The following is a 22304-nucleotide window of genomic DNA, read 5'->3' on the forward strand; positions in this document are numbered from 1 at the left end:
TCTCACCCCTACCTGAATGCTCACCCTCCCCTCTTCTCCCAAGGGGGGGGTTCCCGAACCGTGAAACAGCTGATTGTCACTGTTTTCGCGATTCAACGGAAAACAACGGGGCTGACAGTCGAAACGACCGCCATCGACAGAGCCTTGCCACCCGGAAGTCGTAAAAACATTTCTTTTTCTTGTATACTGATGTCATTCATTAAAACTTGAAAATACCAGTGGCTTGCTAGAAAAAGTATGTTAGCAGTTAATGCTATTCCAGTTTCCAGCATTTGTTCTTCATTAATGTTTGCCCTGTTTTTCTTAGTGTTGTCTGGAACTGGAACTGAATTGATCTTGTTGATTTATAATATACTGTGTCAGATTTTCTAAATGTAATTTCTCTCCAGGTGAAATGGAAAAAGTCAGATGTGAAGTTTGAAGATAGATTTGACAAATATCTTGACCCATCTTTCTTTCAACACAGGGTATGCTTCTTTTATATTTCATTATATTCAAACCTATGTACTAAAGATGGTGCCCAGTGATATTTTCCTTAGTGCTCAAGGGTTTTTAAATAAATAAATAAATGGGAAGCTAGTATATTGCAAAGCACTAGCTTAAAATGAAATATTTAGATCAGGTAGGCCATAGAAGCATTTATATAAAACGATGGGTGGGTGTTGTGATTCAGGGCCAGCCTGTGGGTCCGGCAGCCGGCTCGGATGTCTCGGATGACTCAGACGAGGGGGAGGAGGAGGGTGTTGAAGACGAACTTGCTGATGATGGCTTGGAGGCTTCGCAGAGCCCCCAGCCAGGGCCCTCTTCTCAGCTGCGCGAGCCCGACAGTGCGGATGATGATGACCCACAGCTGGCCCTGTTCAAGGACGCCCGACGCAGGAGGCAGTCAAGCAGGAACAAGCAGAGAAAGGCTGTGGGACTCCTCGGAAGGAGGCACAGGGAGGCCACGCCCTGAACTCTAAATAAAGGGAGTGTTTGGGGAAGGGCTGGTTGCTGAAAGCAACCGCTCCGTTTGAGGATCACAGTTCCAGTGTTTTGTTTCTTGTTCTGTTGTTTGTGTAATAAATCTTGGCAGACGCCTTCCAGCTTCAGACGCTCTCCAGCCTCTGCCGTTTGTATAGGGGTTGCCTTTCTGCAAGGCCGGTAGCAGGCTGGTTCAGAACAGTGGGTACAACCAAATGTTTTGTTTGGAACTCTCTTTCTTTCTCCCCCCTCAAAGACAAAGGTGGGTAGACATTGGGAAGTAACCTCACTAGTTAGTTTAGTGGTAAATGATGTTTTGTTAAAAGCCACAACCACCTTGGCAACTGTTTTTTTTTCAATTAACCATTATGTACTCAAATGTACAAAATGTATTCCAAATATATATCCACCAGTCCAAAGGATAAGGGACCCCCTCCTCATAAGACTTCAAAAAATGCTAATTATTTATTTATTTATTTATTTATTTATTTATTTATTTGTTTGTTTGTTTTTATATACCGCCCTTCTCCCGAAGGACTCGGGGCGGTGTACAGAGCAAGGTAAGTATACAGTATAAACAATAGTAAAATAAATGAAACCCCAAAATCTATCAGGCCAGGCCAGCTTGCTGGAATAGGTAGGTTTTTAAGTCACGTCGGAAGGTGCGAAGGTCGGGGGCCATTCGGATTTCGGCAGGCAAGCAATTCCAAAGGGTTGGCGCACCCACTGAGAATGCTCTCCCCCTGGGGGCCACCAGCCGGCATTCTGTGACCGGTGGCACCCTGAGGAGGCCCTCTCTGTGGGAGCGCACAGGACGGAGGGGTGTTGACGCTGGCAGTAGGTGCTCCCGTAGGTAATCCGGACCCATGCCATGTAGGGCTTTGTATGTAGTCACTAGCACCTTGGATTTCACTCGGAAGGCAACTGGAAGCCAGTGCAGCTCACGGAGGAGAGGTGTAATATGGGAGTATCGGGAAGCCCCCAAAAGTGTCCGTGCAGCTGCACTTTGTACCAGCTGAAGCTTCCGAGTGACTTTCAAGGGTAGCCCCATGTAAAGAGCGTTGCAGTAGTCAAGGCGAGAGGTCACAAGTGCATGGGTGACTGTACGCAAGGCATCCAGGTCCAGATAGGGTCGTAGTTGGCGCACCAGGCGAACCCGAGTGAAGACCCCCCTGGTCACAGCTCCTATGTGATCTTCTAAGGAGAGCTGTGAGTCTAGGAGGACCCCCAGGTTGCGGGCCCTATCAACGGGGGGCAATAACTCGCCCCCAATGTTAAGGGATGGGATACTCTAAGTATCCTGGCATGCCGGTATGTACAGCCATTCAGTCTTGTCCGGGTTGAGCTGAAGCCTGTTCCTCCCCATCCATTCCCGGACCGCTTGCAGGCAACGGGACATCACGTCGAGGGCATCACTGATGTGGTTTGGAGTCGAGATGAAAAGCTGGGTGTCATCAGCATACTGATGGTATCCTACTCCAAAACCACGAATGATCTCACCCAGCGGTTTCATGTAGATGTTGAACAGGAGAGGCGAGAGGACCGACCCCTGAGGAACTCCACAAACGAGAGGCCTCGGAGTCGACCTCTGCCCCCCTGCCAACACCGACTGTGAGCGTCCCAGGAGAAAGGAGGAGAACCATCGAAGAACTGTGCCTCCCACTCCCAGTCCCCTGAGGCGCCGCAGTAAGATACCATGGTCGATGGTATCGAAAGCCGCTGAGAGGTCTAATAAGACTAGGACAGAGGAATGTCCCCTGTCCCGGGCCCTCCAGAGATCATTCATCAGAGCGACCAATGCCGTCTCCGTGCTAAATACCTCAAGTTTACAAAATTCTTTATAATGACTTAACAACACCACTACTGCTTACATCCAAAAATGTTCAAACTATTTTTATAACTGATATGAAAATGTTAAAATTGGCTAACATTGGCAAGATCAGAATTATGTCTCTGATACTACCATATTGTTTGATCTTGATTCTGTCCACACCAATTTTCTTTTCTCTGTGTTTTTCTTGACTTTGTGTGTGTATGTGTATTTAGTCCTTGACTTATTCATTTAGTGACTGTTCAAAGTTACAAGAACACTTAAAAATAACTTATGACCATTTTTCACACCTATGACTGTTGCAGCATCCCTGTGGTCACATGATTTATTTTGGATGCTTGACAACTGATTCACATTTATGACAGTCACAGTGTCCTGGAGTCATGAGATTCCCTTTTGCAACTTTCTGACAAGCAAAGTCAATGAGAAAACAAGATTCACTTAACTGTGTTACTCATTTAAGAACTACAGAGATTCGCTTAACAAACGTGGTGAGAAAAGTCATAAAATGGGTCAAAACTCTTAACAAATTTTTCACTTAGCAACATAAATTTTGCTCTCAATTGTTCTCAGGTGTTGCAGTTTCTTCCCGGTCTCTTCCCAGTGGATTAGAGATAAGGCAGATGGCCCTTGGCACATTCCTCCCCCCACTCCTTCACACCCAGAGAGATACATCAAAGGTGAAGAGAACAAAGTAAAGGAAATATGTCGCAGAACCCACAAGATTTCCTCCCTCCCAACAGAGTGCAGCCTCCCCCCCTCCAAACAGAATTGCAGACTCCTGAAAAATGAAGTTTAAGGGGACCTGACATGCCATCCCCCTTAAAAGAAGGAGAAGTCCACCTGGAGAAATAGAAAACAAGAAAAAGGGAAGGAAAAGAGAATAATACATAGATTAATCGGGTTTATCTAGGTAACATGTATGAAAGTGTTTGAGTAATCTAAGTGCTCTAACATGTTTCTTGGGAACCAATTCTTTCTGGGAGATCTTCCCAGGCCACCAGGTACTGGATGGCTCCATGGTGTTTACGGGAGTCTTGGGATTTCCTTAATTTCAAAGTGTTGCTCACCCTCTATCATGATGGGTAGTGGTATTGGGTGAGCTGCTGGCTGTAAAGGCGAGGTTATTTCAGGTTTTAGCAGGCTACAATGGAATACAGGGTGGGTTTGCCTTAAGGCCTTGAGGAGTTCCAGTTCTACTGTAACTGGGTTAATGATGTGTTTGATTGGGAAGGGTCCCACAAACTTTTGCCCTAATTTTTTAGAGGGTTGTAAGGGCTGTAGGAACCTAGTGGACAGGTACACTTTGTCCCCGAAGTGAAATGGCTTAGGTTTCATTCTCTTCTTATCTGCTTGGGCCTTGAAACCTGCTCCAACCTCATCTAGCACTTTCCTGACAACTGGCCAAGTATTTTGTAGCTGATTCATCCATTCTTTAAGGGAATTGTGGGTTCATTGGTGGGCATTGGGTTGAATTCTTGTCCTGTGGCCACTTGAAAGGGGATGAACCCAGTGCTAGAATGAACAGCATTATTGTATGCCACATAAGTGAATGGCAGGAGGTCAGTCCAAATGTCCTGCTGGTAGTTGCTAACACATCGGAGGTACAGTTCCAGTACCAAGTTCGTTCGTTCTGTCCCACCATTTGTTTGAGGAGGATAATTAGAACTCAGGCTCTGGTCCGTCCCCAGGAATGCTCTCCAGAACTTAGAAATGAATTGGACCCCTCTGTCTGAAATTATACAATGTGAGGCCCCATGTAGATGGTAGACGTGTTGAAGGAATAACTTTGCTAGAGTCTTTGCTGTTGGGATCTTCTGACATGGGATGAAATAAACCTGCTTTGAAAATAGGTCAGTAACAGTGTTTCCTGCATTTCTGGCAATTCTACAATAAAGCCAATTGAAATCTCTCTCCAGGGTGCTGAAGGGCTTGCAATCAGCAGCACAAGGCCAGGTGTCTTCCCCTGCCTTCATTTTGCTGCTGCACATTTAGGGCAGCTGGGCCACATAGACCTCGTATGTTCTTTTTGATAGAGGGCCACCAAAATTGCCTCTTTAACAGGTATAGGTTCTTTACAATTCCAAAGTGCCCAGCCACTTTTGAGTCATGACAGGTTTGCATAGTCTTTAGTCTATGTTTGGCTGGGACATACAATTTCCCCCCTACCCATGTCAGCCCCTTCCTCATGGAGCAGAGGTTTTTATGGCTAAGGTACCATTCATTTTTTTCCAGCTTAAAGGTCACAGTGGTGGTTGTTGTTGTTAGTTGCGAAGTCGTGTCCGACCCATCGCGACCCCATGGACAACATTCCTCCAGGCCTTCCTATCCTCTACCATCTTCTGGAGTCCATTTAGGCTCACGCTTACTGCTTCAGTGACTCCATCCAGCCACCTCATTCTCTGTCATCCCCTTCTTCTATTGCCCTCATTCTTTCCCAGCATTAGTCTCTTCTCCAGTGAGTCCTTCCTTCTCATTAGGTGGCCAAAGTATTTGAGTTTTAGCTTCAGGATCTGGCCTTCTAAAGAACAGTCAGGGTTGATCTCCTCTAGGACTGACGGTTTGATCGCCTTGCCGTCCAAGGGACTCGCAGGAGTAATCTCCAGCACCATAGTTCAGAGGCTTCAATTTTGGGGCGCTCAGCCTTTCTTATGGTCCAACTTTCACAGCTATACATTGCAACTGAGAAGATTGTAACCTTGACTATACGCACTTTTGTTGACAGGGTGATGTCTCTTCTTTTTAGTGTGCTGTCTAGATTTGTCATGGCTTTCCTCCCCAGGAGCAAGCATTTTTTAATTTCTTGGCTGCAGTATCCATCTGCGGTGATCTTGGAGCCCAGGAAAATAAAATCTGTCACTACCTCCATTTCTTCCCCATCTATTTTCCAGGAATTGAGAGGGCCAGATGCCATGATCTTAGTTTTCTTAATGTTGAGTTTCAACCCAGCTTTTTGCACTCTCCTTCTTCACTCGCAACAAGAGGCTCTTTAGTTCCTCTTCACTTTCTGTTATTAGAGTGGTATCATCTGCATATCTTAGGATGTTGATATTTCTCCTGGCAATCTTAATTCCAACTTTTGATTCATCTAGCCCTACCTTTCTCATGATGTGCTCTGCATATATGTTAAACAGGCAGGGTGACCGTATACAGCCTTGTTGGACTCCTTTCCCAATTTTGAACCAATCAGTGGTTCCGTGTCCAGTTCTCACTGTTGCTTCTTGACCCACATATAGGATTCTCAAGAAACAAATAAGATGGTCTGGTACTCCCATCTCTTTAAGAACTTGCCACAGTTTGTTGTGATCCACAAAATCAAATGCTTTAGCATAGTCAATGAAGCAGAAGTACCGTATTTTCGGGCGTATAAGACGACCCCCTACATTTCCTGTTCAATTATAGGGTTTGGGCTATACTCGCCGTATAAGACTACCCCTCTTCCAATGCACACCAAATAAAAATTAAAAAAACATCAGATTTGATTTTAATATGGTAATTTTAATTCAAATGCTTATGACATGCAGGTACTTAGTGTGAAAACTGTCACTTATAAACATAAGGCTGTTTGTCATCAAACATGTAAACATAAAACAGTGCAAGTGGATTGAACTTAATAATAATGATGATGATGATGATGATGATGATGATGATGATGATCATGATCATGATGATGTTGGAAGGGACCTTGGAGGTCATCTAGTCCAACCCCCTGCTAAGGCAGGAAACCCTATACCATTTCAGACAAATGGCTGTCCAGTCTCTTCTTAAAAACTTCCAGTGTTGGAGCATTCACCACTTCTGGAGGCAGGTTGTTCCACTGGTTAATTGTTCTAACTGTCAGGAAGTTTCTCCTTAGTTCTAGGTTGCTTCTCTCCTTGACTAGTTTCCATCCATTGCTTCTTGTCCTGCTTTCAGGTGCTTTGGAGAATAGCTTAGCTCCCTCTTCTTTGTGGCAGCCCCTGAGATATTGGATCACTGCTATCATGTCACCCCTCACCCTTCTCTTCGTTAAACTACACATACCCAATTCCAGCAACCGTTTCCTATTTTCCTAATTCACTTTTTCACTTTTCCTAATTCACTCTAAAGCTTTCCCTGCGCAGAGCCTTAAGTAACACCAGCTGCCTGCAATTAGTGCAGGTTCGCATCCCACCAGGCTCAAGGTTGACTCAGCTTTCCATCCTTCCGAGGTAGGTAAAATGAGGACTCAGATTGTTGGGAGCAATAATGCTGCTTGTGGGGGTGTGTGTGAAAGCTCTAATAAGCAGGCATATACATAGAATGAAGGCTATTGCTAAGCACATTGATTTGTGCTTTAAATTGTAAGCCGCCCTGAGTCTTCGGAGAAGGGCGGGATATAAATGGGATTTTTTTAAAAAAAGACCAAATGGGAGATCCGCTCCAGGTTTTCCAGCCAGCCTGCCCAGTTCCTGAGTTAAATGTGTCCTTAGAGCTAAGCAGCTGCTCTGGCTGCGGCATTCCCCACCTGCCTTTCAAGTTGGGATAGACTATAGCTGCTCTTCAACTTTAAAAGGAAAGACGCCCAGACCCTAGGCTGTAAAAAATCACAGACTGCAGCTTCTTCTCCAATTGGTCCCGCTTTCCCTGCGCAGACCAAATGGGAGATCCGCTCCAGGTTTTCCAGCCAGCCCTGTCCCTAAATTTTCAGCACCCGACGTATAAGACGACCCCTGACTTTTGAGAAGATTTTCATGGGTTAAAAAGTCGTCTTATACTCCGGAAACTACGGTAGATGTTTTTCTGGAACTCCCTAGCTTTTCCCACAATCTAGCGTATGTTGGCAATTTGATCTCTAGTTCCTCTGCCTCTTTGAAATCCTGCCTGTACTTCTGGAAGTTCTCGATCCACATACTACTGGAGTCTATCTTGTAGGATTTTAAGCATATCTTTACTAGCATGAGAAATGAGTGCAATGGTGCAATAGTTTGAACATTCTTTGGCACTGCCTTTCTTTGGAATTGGAATGTAAACTGATCTTTTCCAATCCTGTGGCAACTTTTGAGTTTTCCAAATTTGCTGGCAAATTGAATGTTGCAATTCTACTGCCTCTGCCTCTGTTAGGTCCCTGCCATTTTGTTCCTTTATCGTGCTCATTTTTGCATGAAACATTCCCTTCATCTCTCCAATTTTCTTGAAGAGATCTCTATAGTCTTCCCAATTCTATTGTTTTCTTCTATTTCTTTGCACTGTTCATTTAAGAGGACATTCTTATCTCTTCTAGCTATTCTCTGGAATTCTGCATTCAATTGGGTGTATCTTTCTTTTTCTCCTTTGCCTTTCGCTTCCCTCCTGTCCTCAGCTATTTGCAAAGCTTCCTCAGGCAGCCATTTTGCTTTCTTGCACTTCCTTTTCTTTGAGATGGTTTTAGTTGCTACTTCTTGTACAATGTTGCGAACCTCAGTCCATAGTTCTTCAGGCACTCTGTCTATCAGATCTAATTCCTTAAATCTATTTGTCACCTCTACTGTATATTCGTCAGGGATATGATTTAGTTCATACCTGAGTGGCCTAGTGCTTTTCCCTACTTTCTTCAGTTTAAGCCTAAACTTTGCAATGAGAAGCTCATGGTCTGAGCCACAGCTCCTGGTCTTGTTTTTACTGACTGTATAGAGCTTCTCCATCTTTGGCTGCAGAGCACATAGTCAATCTGATTTCTGTGTTGACCGTCTGGTGATGTCCATGTGTAGAGCCGTCTCTTGGGTTGTTGGAAAAGAGTGTTTGCTATGACCATCGTAGTCTCTTGACAAAATTCTATCAGCCTGTGCCCTGCTTCATTTTGTACTCAACTTGCCTATTATTCTGGTTATCTTTTGGCTTCCTACTTTAGCATTCCAATCCCCCATGATGATAAGGACATCATTTTTTGGTGTTAGTTCTATAAGGTGCTGTAGGGCTTCATAGAACCAGTCAATTTCATCCTCTTCAGCACCGGTGGTTGGGGCATCGACATGGACTACTGTGATATTGAATGGTTTGCCTTGGATTCTCACTGAGATCATTCTGTCATTTTGGGGATTGTATCCCAGTATTGCTTTTCCTATTCTTTTACTGACTATGAAGGCTACTCCATTTCTTCTGAGGGATTCTTGCCCGCAGTAGTATACCTGATGGTTATCTGACCATGAGCTTCTCATTGCAAAGTTTAGGCTTAAACTGAAGAACGTAGGGAAAAGCACTAGGCCATTCATTCCTGTCCATTTTAGCTCGTTGATTCCTAAGATGTTGATGTTCAGTCTTGTCATCACTTGTTTGACCACGTCCAGCTTGCCTTGATTCATGGATCTTACATTCCAGGTTCCTATGGAGAAAAAATCTTTACAGCATCGGACTTTCCTTTCACCACCAGATACATCCACAGCTGAGCGTCCTTTCAGCTTTGGCCCAGTCGCTTTATTCTTTCTGGCGCTACTAGTACTAGCCCTCTGCTCTTCCCCAGTAGCATATTGGACACCTTCCAACCTGAGGGGCACATCTTCCAGCGTCATATCTTTTTTCCTTTTGTTACTGTCCATGGGGTTTTCATGGCAAAGATACTGGAGTGAGTTGCCATTTCCTTCTCCAGTGGATCACATTTTGTCAGAACTCTCTGCTATGACCTGTCCGTCTTGGGTGGCCCTGCACGGCATAGCTGATAGCTTCATTGAATTATGCAAGCCTCCTTCGCCATGAGAAGGCAGTAATCCATGAAGGGGGGTCACAGTGGTAGTGTTGTTTAATGGTGGAGTGCTTTTTGATTGTGCTCTCTTATTTACTGGGGCTGCTAGCTGCTATGCAGGAGTAAAGGCTTTACTACTTTGGTCCTTATGCTGTTGTATTGTGGTAGCCTAGATAGGGCGTCTGCAAGAAAGTTCTTCCCCTCTGGTAAATAGCGGAGGGGGTGAAATTGAAGCGTTGGAAGTGTTGAGCCCACCTGTTTAGGGGACAGTTTTCTTGTGGTTTTCAATGCTTCCAGATTTTTGTGGCCAGTCCAAACTTGGAAAGGGATTTTACTCCCCTCTAAGAAATGCCTCCAAGTGAGAAAGGCCCACCTCACAGCATAGGCTTCCTTTCCCACACCGTCCAGTGTTGTTCTGTCTTAGTTAATTTTTCCAAAGTGTACATGCAAGGCTGTAGTTGGCCCTTTTTATTTTCTTGGAGCAGTACTGCACCTACAGCCATGTCACTAGCATTGGCCTGAATGACAAATGGTCTCTCTGGGTATGGATGTGTCATGCCTCCGTCGGAGCCTGAATCTGCTGAGGAAAATGAGCTGGAACTGGAGCCTATGGAGGTCAAGGGAGAGGTGTCTGTGGCTTCAGAGGAATATGAAGAGCAGGCCGAGGCAGGCCAGGGCCTTTGAGGATTGGGACAGGATGAACATGAGAGACAGAGCTCAGGTGTTGAGCAAGGGCCACCCCCTCCTGTTCCTAGAGCACGGAGAGTGGAAAGATGGAGGGAACAACAGAGGCAGGCTCAACTACTCAGGAGGAGATCACCCCGCCCCTCTCCACAAGGCACACCTGGAGACTGAGACTTAAGGAGATGCTGTGGGGAGGGGCATTTGTCGGAAACAAATGCTGATTTCTAGAGAGTTTTGTGTGCCATTGCTGATCTTGGAAACAACTCTCTGATGTCTTGTTTTGTGTTGTGATTTCTGCTTGGAAACCCTGAAACTGACCATTGGACTGGCTGACAAACTTGATTTGGTGTTCAAAGACCTCGAATTGAATTTTGGCTTCTCTTCTGAAACTGCTCAGGCAAGCTTGTATTTCCATAGACTCGTTAGAATTTGGATGTATGTTTCTTTCCTTGTTATCTACGTGGCCTTCAGTAAATTATTCTTCTAACTGTGTGTGAGTTGAAACCTGAAGAAGGACAGCTTGTTCCATACACACACTCTCCCTGCCTGAAGAGTTAAAAACTTGTGAAACTACTTGCAGCCAGAGGCTGCTGAAGGTGTGTGTGTCTTACTTTGTTCTACGGCTTGCCAGAAATGTGGGAGCATTGGGGGAAAATTGGAGCAAATAAAGGGGGGGGTTGAACTGCCAGTTAACTGTTTTGCCTCTGCGCTGTGCCTTGGGTCATCACAGGATGTCACAGTACTGGCTCCGCTGAAAAAAGTCTTTTTAGCTTTTCAAATGCAGCTTGGCATTCCATAGTCCACTTCAGCGGCTGGCTGGGTTTTGGCTTACTCTCCCCCTTTGGTTTTCAATAAGTTTGTGATGGGGAGTGCAAACTATGCAAAGGAAGGGGATGAACTCTCTATACAGTTTTTTCTGGTGTGTAGGGTCTCTCATTCTAGAACGGTGCGCACTTTTTCTGGGTTTATTTCCACCACCTTATGTGAAGCCCAGTAGCCTAGATAGTCAATCTTTTCTTTGTGGAATTCGCACTTTGAAAGCTTGGCATATAGCTTGGCTGTAGAGTTTGTTTAGAACTGCTCTGACCAGTTTCACATCTTCTGCTTTCATTTCAGTGTAAATTAATATGTCGGCCAGGTACACCAAAACTCCTTTATATAGGTGCTCATGTAGCACTTTGTTTATCAGTTGCATGAACACTGCAGGGGCTCCTTGTAATTCAAAAAGGAGCACTTTAAATTGAAAGCAGCCCAAGGGACAGTTAAGCAGTTTTAAAGTAGTTTTCCATTCGTCCCCTTCACTAATCCTGACCTGGTAATAAGCCTCCTGTAAGTCCAGTTTAGAAAATACCTTCCCCTTAGAGAGGTGGGCCAGCATATCCTTCATGAGGGACAAAGGATACACATTCTCCACACACATTGCTGTAAGATCCTGCCTCAACTACTACTCCCAAGAAAGCAGAATTCTTGAAACGGGCATTGTTTCAAAAGGAACTTTTATTGAGAGATAGCTAGAAAGCAAAGCAAGATCTAAAGTTTTCCTGTGTGAATTGCTACATTACAACTTACATTTCACAAAACCTCACTCCAGAGCCCAACTGTCCAGTTCACGTCCAACCAATCCACAGGTACAAAGTTGTTATAGGAACCGGAGCTGATAAGGGACGGTTCCCAGGCACTTCACCAGATCTCATAATGGACTGGAGATAAGGCAGATGGCCCCTCGCACATTTCATTCCCCTTTTCACACCCAAAGAGATACATCAAAGTTGAGTAAGAACAGAGTCGAGGAAGTACAGCCACAAGCCCCCCTCCCAGCAGAGAAAAACCGTCCCCCTCCCACTAGAATGGCAGAGCCCTGAAAAGAAACATTGAAGGGGTTTTTGACATGCTGCCCTCCTTAAAAGAAGGAGGAGTCCACCTGTAGAAACAAAAATAATAAAATATGGAGGAAAAAGAGAATAATAGGTTAAGCAAGTTTATCTGGGTAATGAGCATGAAAACGTTTGAGTAATCTAAGGGCTCTAATCTGTTTCTTATGTATGCACTCATTTTGGGAGGCTAGAAGGTCTTTCCAAGCAACCAGATATTGGACAGGCCCATGATGCCTATGGGAATCTAGGATCTCTTTGATTTCAAAGTGTTGCTCCCCCTTAATCATAATAGGGTGTGGTGCAGAAGGAGCTTTTGGCCTTAAAGGCAAGATTATTTCTGGTTTTACTAATCTACAATGGAACAGGGGGTGGATTTATCTTAAGGGTTTTGGGAGTTCTAACTCCACAGTGACAGGGTTTATAATACAAATTTGGGCCCTAGCTTCTTTGAAGGTTGAAGTGACTGCAGGAACCTAGTGGATAAGTAAACCCTGTCCCCAATGTGGAAAGGTTTGGGTTCTGTTCTCTTTTATCTGCTTGAGCTTTGTAGGCATCCCTAGCTTCATCCAAAGCTTTCTTTACTATTGGCCAGGTACTTTGTAACTGATTCCTTAAGGGAAGAGATGGTGGGTTCATTAGTAGGCAGTTCTGGCATTGGTTTAAACACCTGCCCTGTAGCTATTTGAAAGGGAGTGTATCCAGTACTAGAATGGATAGCATTGTTATATGCCACTTCAGCAAATGGCAGGAGATCGGTCCAGTTGTCCTGTTGATAGTTAATAAAACATTTAAGTTATTGTTCTAGAACTGAGTTCGTTCTGTTCCCCCATTTGTTTGAGGATGATGACTAGAACTCAAGGCTTGTTCTATGCCCAAAAGGTCCAAGAAGACCTTCTAGAACTTGGACGTAAATTGGACACCTCTGTCTGAAATTATGCATTGGGGGGCTCCATGTAATCGGTAGATATGTTGGAGGAACATTTTAACTAAGGTTCTGGCGGTTGGGATCTTCTGGCATGGTATGAAGTGGACCTATTTTGAGAATAAATCAGTCACAATGCAAATAACTGTTTCTTGCACTGTCTGGCAGTTCCACAATAAAGTCCATAAAGATCTCTCTCCAGGGTGCTGATGGATGTAAAAGGCCAGGTGTTTTAACTTGCCTCCATTTTGCTGCGGCGCAGATGGGGCAGCTGGCTACATAACTTTCAATGTCCTTTTTCAATGATGGCCACCAGAACTGCCTCTTTACTAGGTAAAGGGTTTTCACAAACCCAAAGTGTCCCACCAGTTTTGAGCTGTAGGAGACTTGCATAGTTTGTAGCCTTTGCATGGCTGGGACATACAGTTTTCCTCCCACCCATCCCAGTCCATCCCACATTGATCAGAGATTCTTGTGCTCTAAGAACCCTCATCTGTCTTTAGAGCCTGTTTGAACACTGTTGAGGCAGTGCCATCCAGTTGGGTGGGGGGTTCTTTTCTGTGACTCGTAACGACTGGCGCTGCCAATTGCTGGGCTGATAATAGAGGTTTGATTACCTCTGCTTTGGTGCTGTTATAGTGTGGCATTCTAGATAGAGCGTCAGTTAAGAAATTCTTTCCCCCCAGCAATTAGTGGAGAGTAAAATTGAATTTGTGGAAGTGTTGGGCCGACCATGCTTGTTTGTGGGACAACTTCCTGAGTGTTGTTGGAGCTTCTAAAGTTTTGTGATACATGGAAAGGGATCTTGCTCCCTTCCAGAAAGTGTCTCGAGGTGAGGAGGGCCCAGTGCACTGCATAAGCTTCCTTCTCCCAAACTGTCCAATGTTGTTCAGTCTCTGATAGCTTTTTGGAGGTGTAACCATAGGGCTGCAGTTTTCCTTGTTTGTTCTCTTGGAGTAACACCACTGCTACTGCTACATTGCTGGCATCAGCCTGGATTATGAATGCCTTTTCTGGGTCTGGATGCTTCAGAATCAGCTCTGTCGAGAAAAGCCTTTTTAATTTTTCAAATACCGCTTGGCATTCCATAATCCAGGGGCTGGCTGGGTCTCAGTTTATTCACCCCTTTTGTTTTTAACAAGTTTGTGATAGGTAAAACGATCTGGGTGAAAGAGGGAATGGTCAGTAGAAATTTGCAATGCCCAAGAAGCTTTATAACTGTTTCTGATGTGGGGGCCACCCAATCTAAGATAGCCCATACTTTCTCCGGGTCCAACTCCACCCCGTACTCAATTTTCTCTTTATGGAATTCAAACTTTGACAATTTTGCACAAAGCTTAGCCTCTCAGAGTTTATTTAGGACCGCTCTGACCAACTTCATGTGTTCCACCTCGTTTCGGTGTAAATATATTGTCCAGGTACACAAAAACTCCCTTATACAGGTGCTCATGGAGCACCTCGTTGATCAGCTGCATGAAAATGGCTGGGGCCCCTTGTAGACCAAAAGGGAGTACTCTAAATTGAAAGCATCCAAGGGGACAGTTGAAAGCAGTCTTCCATTCGTCTCTGTCCTTAATCCTAACTCTATAATATGCCTCTCGCAGGTCCAACTTAGAAAATATTTTTCCTTTCAATAGGTGGGCCAGCATATCTTTGATGACAGGCAAGGGACACACATTTTTCACACATACAGCATTCAAACCTCTATAGTCAACACAGAGACAAAGAGACCCGTCTTTCTTGTCTTTGAACAGCACGGGTGTGGCCACCTGGGTCTGGCTGGTTGTATGAACCCACGGGCCAGGTTTTTGTTGATGAACCTACGTAGTTCGCTTGATTCCCTGGGGGTCTTCAAATACAGCTTTGGCTTTGGTAACTTCGCCCCAGGAATGATCTCGATAGCACAGTCTGTGGGCCGGTGGGGGGCCAGTTCGTCCGAACCCCTTTCACTGAAAACCTCAGCCAGATCACTGGGCATGGTTTGCATGGCCTCACTGCTCAACATGGCCGCTATCTCCCTGATCTGTTTCCTTCCTGTGCGTATTCATTCGCTCAGTAAGGGGTTCTTTTCGCTGGGGAATTTCAAACGTCCCTCTCACCAGTCTCTCAGTCTCACCTGTCTATCAGCTGGTTCCATTTTTTCAGCCACGCCAACCCCAGGATGAAGGTTAAAGGTTTCTTTTCCTTCTCTGCCCAGAATTAACAGTTCTATGGGCATGGTCATTGGTGCAATTGGCCCACTTTGTAAAGGGTCATCGTAGTCAGTTTCTGACGTCCTGGGTTCATCTTCTGCTTGGGTCGGAGTTCCACCCCCTGGTTTTTCAGGTTGAATGGAACTCCATGACCTTCATGTTCCTCAGGACCATGTCTTTCTGGTGTTGGCTGGGCTTAGTCGGCTTTCCTCCAGATTGCCCATTGCCTCTTTTGGTGGGAGTTTTGCTGCAGCATTCCACGGCATGATGACCCTCTTTGCCACATTTTAAGCAGGTGGTTGAGCAGGGGTGCAGCCGAAGGTTTTGCTGCTTCTGTCTTCTCCAATGGGAACTGTTTCCACATTTTTCCGGAGCGGTACATCTTGTGGTACTGGTCGATCTACACCTCTTTGGCCAGGAGGCACCAGTCAGGTAATCAAACTGGAGCACCCCTAGCCACGCATGCATTGTACAGATCATTATTCAGCCTGTACTGGAAACAGCTGATTAAGATATCTTCGGGCCAGTTAAGGCGGCATGCCAGGTCTTGGAACTCCTCCGTGTACTCAGCCACCTGACTCACGGTCTTGATTCGATCTTGTGCCTTCTGATCAGCCAGGCAGTCTTCAAATCTCCGTCTCAGAGCAGCCATGAAACGGTTAAAGTTTCAGAGCTCTGGTGCAGGGTAACCATCCATTGGGCTGTGATTTTTTCCAGGGCTAGGGTGATGACCCTGACTCTGGCTTCTTCACTGGGGAGAGTCCTCCCATATACTTGCATGTAGGTGAACACATGAGCCAGGAAGAAGCTCGGTTGCTGGGGGTCTCTGTCAAATTTCACCCCTAGGGGAACCAGTTTTGATTCCTCCAGTGGGGCTCTCCCTCTAGGGACTAGTGGAGTGTTCCTCCCCCCCCCAAGGAGCTGCAGGGTGGCTGCCATCATTTCCATAGATCCTGTTGCCCCCGCTGCGGATTCAGTCGTTCCCGACACACCCCGCATTCGGTTTCTTCCAGTGGATCCTTCCTTTTGCTCCTGCGTCGCCTGGATTTTGTCTTTAGGTCCTGAAAGGCTTTCACCATGTATTGCACAGCTTGTTTCAGAATCTGGTTGGTCGACTCCTGCTCTCCTTAGGATTTGTCCCTGTCATCAGAGAGCAGGCCCATCTCCCACTTCCAGCCCTTCTTCCGGCTGCTTCAGGTAAATGTTACTTGACTCCCCATTTTGGCTTTTGCAGTTATTAGGCAGGGCTTTCTGTTTCTTGGGGAACCTTAAGTGTCCTTCCTGCCAGTTTACTTGCAGGTTCCATTTTTTCAGCCACGACAGCCCTAGGAGAAAGGGCCATTCCATACCAGGTGTCACTATGAAGGTTAAAGTCTCAGAGTAGCTTCCCATAGTCAGACCCAGGGGCTCAGTGGCAAAAGTGGCTGGGACACCTCCAACCGTGGACCCATCTGGCTGGCAAAATGCAGTCGGATTCTTTAGTCTCCTTAGGTGTGTATCCTCAGTTTTCCTACTAGGGTAGAGCTTATTAAACATCTGGTACAGCCTGAGTCTAGTAGGGCCTTTAGGGCTACTTTTGTCCCCATGCCTGGGATTAACAGTTTTATGGGCATGGTTACTGGTGTGATTGGCCCACTTACCAGGTGATCGTAGTCACTGTCGCTTGTCCTTGGCTTTTTCTCCGGTGGAATCGGGGTTTCCCCCTTCCCTATTTTAGGGAGGGATGGAACTCTATGACCTCCATGCTCTTCTGGGCTGTATCTTTCGGTTGCTGGAAGGCCTTGGTCAGGCCTTTCCCCCAATGGTCGATCTGCCTTTTTTGCGTGGGTCCTTGTGCAGCATTTCACAGCCTCGTGGCCTTCCTTGCCACTTTTGAAGCAGGTGATTGAGGGTGGCGGGGCTGCCAGAGGCTTCGTTGCTTCCCTTTTCCTTTGTGGCAGGGATCATCCCCACACTCTGCTCGATCAGTGCTGATTCCGAGCTTGGTCGATCTCCACTTCTTCAGCCAAAATGCACCAGTTGTGGAGGTCAAGGGCCCCTCAGGTGATGCAGGTGATGTTTCAAAGACGGGATTAACGACAATATAGATTGTCGTTAAGCCCGTCTTTGAAACAGCTCAGTAGGATTTCTTCCAGCCAGTTTTGATGGCACACCAGGTCCCAAAAGTCTTCGGTATATTCAGCTATAGGGTGGCAGATTTGCCTCACTGTTTTGATGCAGTCCCGTGCTTTCCGATCCACTAGAGCAGGGGTCGGCAACCTTAAAGAGCCATTTGGACCCGTTTCCCACAGAAAAAACACTGGGAGCCACAAAACCCTTTTGACATCTAAAATGAAGATAACACTGCATGTATCGTTTTTTACCTTTATGCTATGTATAAAAAACTAGTGTGTTGCATTTATGAAATCAATGAACTGCTACAAAGGAAAAAAAATTATTTCTGCATGCAGCAAAATATTTTGAACTCCAAAAAGAAGACGCTGGGTCAAAGATTACTTTCAGATAAAATACTCATAATAAAATTATCCCTATACCTCATCTCTTAATTTTAAAAAATCAAAATATTTCATTAAACGTTCTTTACTAAAAGTCTAGTAAGGACAACCACATATATTCATATTCCATCTTTCTTTCTTTCTTTCTCTCTCTCTCTCTCTCTCTCTCTCTCTCTCTCTCTCTCTCCCTCCCTCCCTCCCTCCCTTCTCTCTCTCTCTTTCCTCTGCCTTGAGAAGAAACTGATTGAAAGGCTGAGAAATTTCATTCAGCCAATTGTCTGGGAGAAAGCCCCCCTTGAAACCACCTTTTTGGCAATAGACTCAGCTTCACCTGCAGCCATATCGCTTCCCTCTTCATACCTGGGAAGGTTCCTGATTTGGGGGAGGGACCCACAACATTAAAACTAAAATTTGGGTCATAAGAAACACATCCTGCGGCAAGTTGTCCAGCATTGAGTTGGCTGTGGCAAGCTGGGTCCCCCTGCCCCCCCGCATCCCGTGCAGAAGCTTCCATCAGGTAGTGGGACCCCTCCCCACCTCCTTCCTCAGGAATGGCCAGTTCCTGAGGCTGGGAAGGAGGCTGGCCAGCTGCAGGCAGAGGATGTTCTGGGGGGGGGGAATCTCCCATCAGATCCCCCCAAAGGCTTCCCTTGAGGGGACCTAACACACTCCCCTTAATCCTTTTTCTGATGTTCATTCAGGGTTGCTGCAATATGTTTGTCCTCATCTAAATAGTGTTCTTATACAGCTCTTGTGGGAGGGTGGGTTATTACTTTAGTAGTGGAGCACTTGATTGGCATTAGTGGTTTTTTGGTAGACTTGACTTGACTTTACACTGACTTTACATATCCATTCTTCCTTACTTTTGTAATTCCTTTTTACAATATCATTAATTATTTGAGCAAAGGATATCCTTTCTATATATTTTAATTAGAGACCAGTATCTTCTCAGGGCATCTTTGTTGAGCATTTAATATATTCATTTTGTGAAAAATTACTGGTTTTGGCTTTCTAATAAATTACAATAGAAAGATAGCTGCAAATTTCTATCCTGGTTTCTGAAGAAATCATGGTCAACTGAAGAATGGACCGTTGACACTTCATTTTTTCTGAAATCATTTTCAAATAAATTTGAACAAGTTACTAATCTTAGATTAGTTATTGTAACTTTGTGATACTAGAGAAGGAAAAAAACCATTTTCATCCTTTCACTTAAGAAAAAATGTGAATAGATTTTGTGTGTATCACTTTGCATTTCTTCAGAATGGAAAAAGTGGAGTATTAGTGCTTTATTTTATTATACTATATATTTTGCCTTTACCAGACAAAAGGGCTGCAGAATTTTATATGTAGTTCAACTTCCTTTCTATTCATAAAGACTTAATGTCATCCCTTAGAACATTTCTTCATAATTCTAGATCTATGGGTTTGTAAATAAAAAATAATAATATTAATGAGTGTCCACTTTTTATTTTAGATTCATTGGTTTTCGATCTTCAATTCCTTTATGATGGTTATTTTCCTGGTGGGCTTGGTTTCTATGATTTTAATGAGGACCCTGAGGAAAGATTATGCACGATATAGTAAAGAAGAAGAAATGGATGATATGGTAAAACTTTTGCTTTTATTTTTACTCTTAAATTTATAGGTATTCAGTCTAAGAGAAAGCCTGGATTCAGAAAGATTGAATGTTTTAGAAATGGGATCAAACATAATTAATTAATGTGATCAGTTCTGTAAGTGCAGGGTCTCCTAAGCATAAATATTAAGTATTTTTAATAATGATTTAAAAACTTTTTCTGATAGCCTGTTATTTTAAAATTTATCTCAATAGAGGGACCAGTTTTCCATATACTCATGGTTGATATTTTTAAAGTATCATATGCTTAAAAGTCAGATTATATGCAGTACATTAATTAGAATAGTATTCTCAAAACTTAATAGGAAGCATTTTTAAGTCAGTTTTAAGATAAAGCAGACTTTGAATCCCATCTATGTGGATAAATGTTCATGTATTTTGAATGCCTTTTCTTCAGTCATTATTCTAAACCTTCTTTCACTATACAAGAGTTAGAAGCTTGGCCAAGGCACATGTTCCAATATCATTGAAATCTGATATGTGTGTACGGTGCTGGAATATTGATAAAGAGAATCCTATATGTGCTAGTATTATACAGTTGGCCAAGAAGTGGGCATGCGTAGTGGTTCACTCTGGAAAAAAATATCTTTTCTTCAAGACTTGGTCTTCTGGTCTATGTCTGTGGCCAAATTGTTTACACTTATTGGACAGCTGATTTACATAACTTGTTAGGCCAGTGTTCCATTTAATAAGGCATTATCTGATGGAGTTTATTTATTTTATTTATTTATTTTTATTTTTATTCCATTTATATCCCGCCTTTCTCTGAAGACTCAGGGCGGCTTACAAGCTTAGCAGTAGCCTTCATTCTATGTATATGCCTGCTTGTTAGGGCTTTCATACACCCCCCAAGCGGCATTATTACAAAGTCAGCTTATTGCCCCCAACAATCTGGGTCCTCATTTTACCTACCTCGGAAGGATGGAAGGCTGAGTCAACCTTGAGCCTGGTGGGACTCAAACCTGCACTAATTGCAGGCAGCTGGTGTTACTTAAGGAGGCATTAGCCCACTGCTCCACCAAGGCTACAAGTTTATCATTTTCAAAAATATCTGTCCTAGACGGGGATTGAATTTAGGACTTTTGGCATGTAGAACAGGCAATTTACCATTGACACAGATGCCTCCCAAATTCTCTAGTGAGCAGAAGAGCCCCTAACTCCTCCATATCTAGAACTTTTCTGCATTTAAATTTTGTATGTATGCATTCAGACATCTAATGGAACATAGACAATTAAATTTGTATGTAAACCTAAGTTAGAAGCTAAAGTTGGGATCTAGAGATAATAAGAATATGACTAGCAAATTTTTCTTCATTTGCAGATGTGAGAAATGTAATAAGTTATGTCATTTTATACTATTTGTGCTTTACATTTTTTCTGGTTTCTCTAATTACATTGTTTGAACTAGTTTATTCCTTAACAAAGAATTCAATTAATTAATACATTAAAGTAATAAAAAATATTGCAGAAGATTATCTGGACTTGTGTTTTCTTTTAGAGCAAGGATGTATAATTCTTAATCCCCAAATCATTATGTATAGCTCCAAATCTCATTTAAAAGTTGCAAATAAGAAAATAAAGGAAATTATTATGAGGAATAATCATATAAAATATGTTTACTTACATTTTGAATAAAATTTAATTTTGGTCTTGGTCCTGTCCAGTTGTGGCTTCTGACAGGAATCAATTTCAACCTGAAAATATGTATGTATTCCTAATTTAAAGAAATAATGATAATAATGTGAAGCCCACATATAAAAATGTTAGGTTAGATTTTTACTTATTGTGCACTACTCAGCAGTAGGAAATAGCCTAATTTGGGGCTGGTATCCAGCTTAAATGACTTTGACATAAAGGTAGGAAGATCCAAAATGAATGTTATTGTCAAAGCATACTGATGTATACTGCAAGTATGCAGCATTTGATACATTTTTGGTGCATTCTCTTGCATGCTTTTTCTACAGTAGTAACAACATGGATTAATGCTCCTTTACCCATCATCAGTATCTCTCCTCAGAAATGTCACTGATGTGGCAATAAGATTTTACTCAGTGATTGCAAGTTGTTGATCAGAGATTATCATAAATGATTGACCAATGATGTGAGCTTTTTAGCATTCTCCTGCTGCAAGGTGTGAGTAGGGAGAAAAGAGAGAAAATCTGTGCAGTTTAGAAGAGGTTTTGGTAGAGCAAGTTGTGGGTGTTACTTTATAGACTGAATTAGACTGTGGTTTGGCAATTACATTTTTTCTTGTTTTGAATGAATGTATTGTGTTTTCTGCAGGATAGAGATCTAGGAGATGAATATGGTTGGAAACAAGTTCATGGAGATGTTTTCAGGCCATCTAGTCATCCTTTAATATTTTCATCCCTTATTGGTTCTGGCTGCCAAATCTTTGCAGTTTCTTTCATAGTAATCATTGTTGCCATGCTGGAAGATTTATATACAGAGTAAGTATTACTTTCTGATTATATTAAATATATATTGGTAAGGTCCAGTGAGCCCACTTGAATATCAGCTATTTTTGGAGCTGTAGATTTTTCCAAAGATAAATAGCTGTACAACCAGAAGAAGCATAGATAATGCTCATATATTTATTTGACTCAGAGTTTTAACATAGGTAAAGTACAAATTTATGGTAATACATATTTTAAATTTAAAATGATGAATTAGATCCTAAACCCTCTTCCTTGAATAGAACATGGTCTGTTGAACCATGCTTCACCGACATCAGACTTATGTGCAAACTGCAGGTGAAAAGCACAAATCTAGTAGTGGAAATGTTCCCTGTATTTAAGACCATCACCTCTCCCCTTGAAGATCTGAAGAAACATCCCCGCCACCACCATCTGTTACCATATTCTGAGCAAATCTAAAACAATCCTCCAGTATTAGAAGCAAATTATTGGATGTAAACCTGAACTTCCTTCCAGGCAAATAAAGAATCTTATTAAAAACTTGGTTCTGTACAGTGAAATCACTTTTTGAAGCTATTAACATAAAAAATTCAACATTTAATATAATAACA

The 22304-nt window shown here is 43.4% G+C and overlaps 1 protein-coding gene across 4 annotated transcripts in view; it reads left to right on the forward strand.

Annotated features, from left to right (window-relative positions):
• The window catches only part of TM9SF3 (transmembrane 9 superfamily member 3), an 80845-nt gene that overhangs the window by 44982 nt on the left and 13559 nt on the right, over positions 1-22304 (forward strand). For all 4 annotated transcript variants that reach the window (XM_081328345.1, XM_081328346.1, XM_081328348.1 and 1 more), the window contains 3 exons: positions 390-467; positions 19115-19246; positions 21560-21726. In XM_081328345.1, coding sequence (XP_081184471.1) covers positions 390-467; positions 19115-19246; positions 21560-21726 — 377 coding nt within the window. The remainder of the gene's footprint in view (positions 1-389; positions 468-19114; positions 19247-21559; positions 21727-22304) is intronic.

Source organism: Vipera berus (assembly GCF_964194415.1).
Source record: "Vipera berus genome assembly, chromosome: 5".
Taxonomy (NCBI): Eukaryota; Metazoa; Chordata; class Lepidosauria; order Squamata; family Viperidae; genus Vipera; species Vipera berus.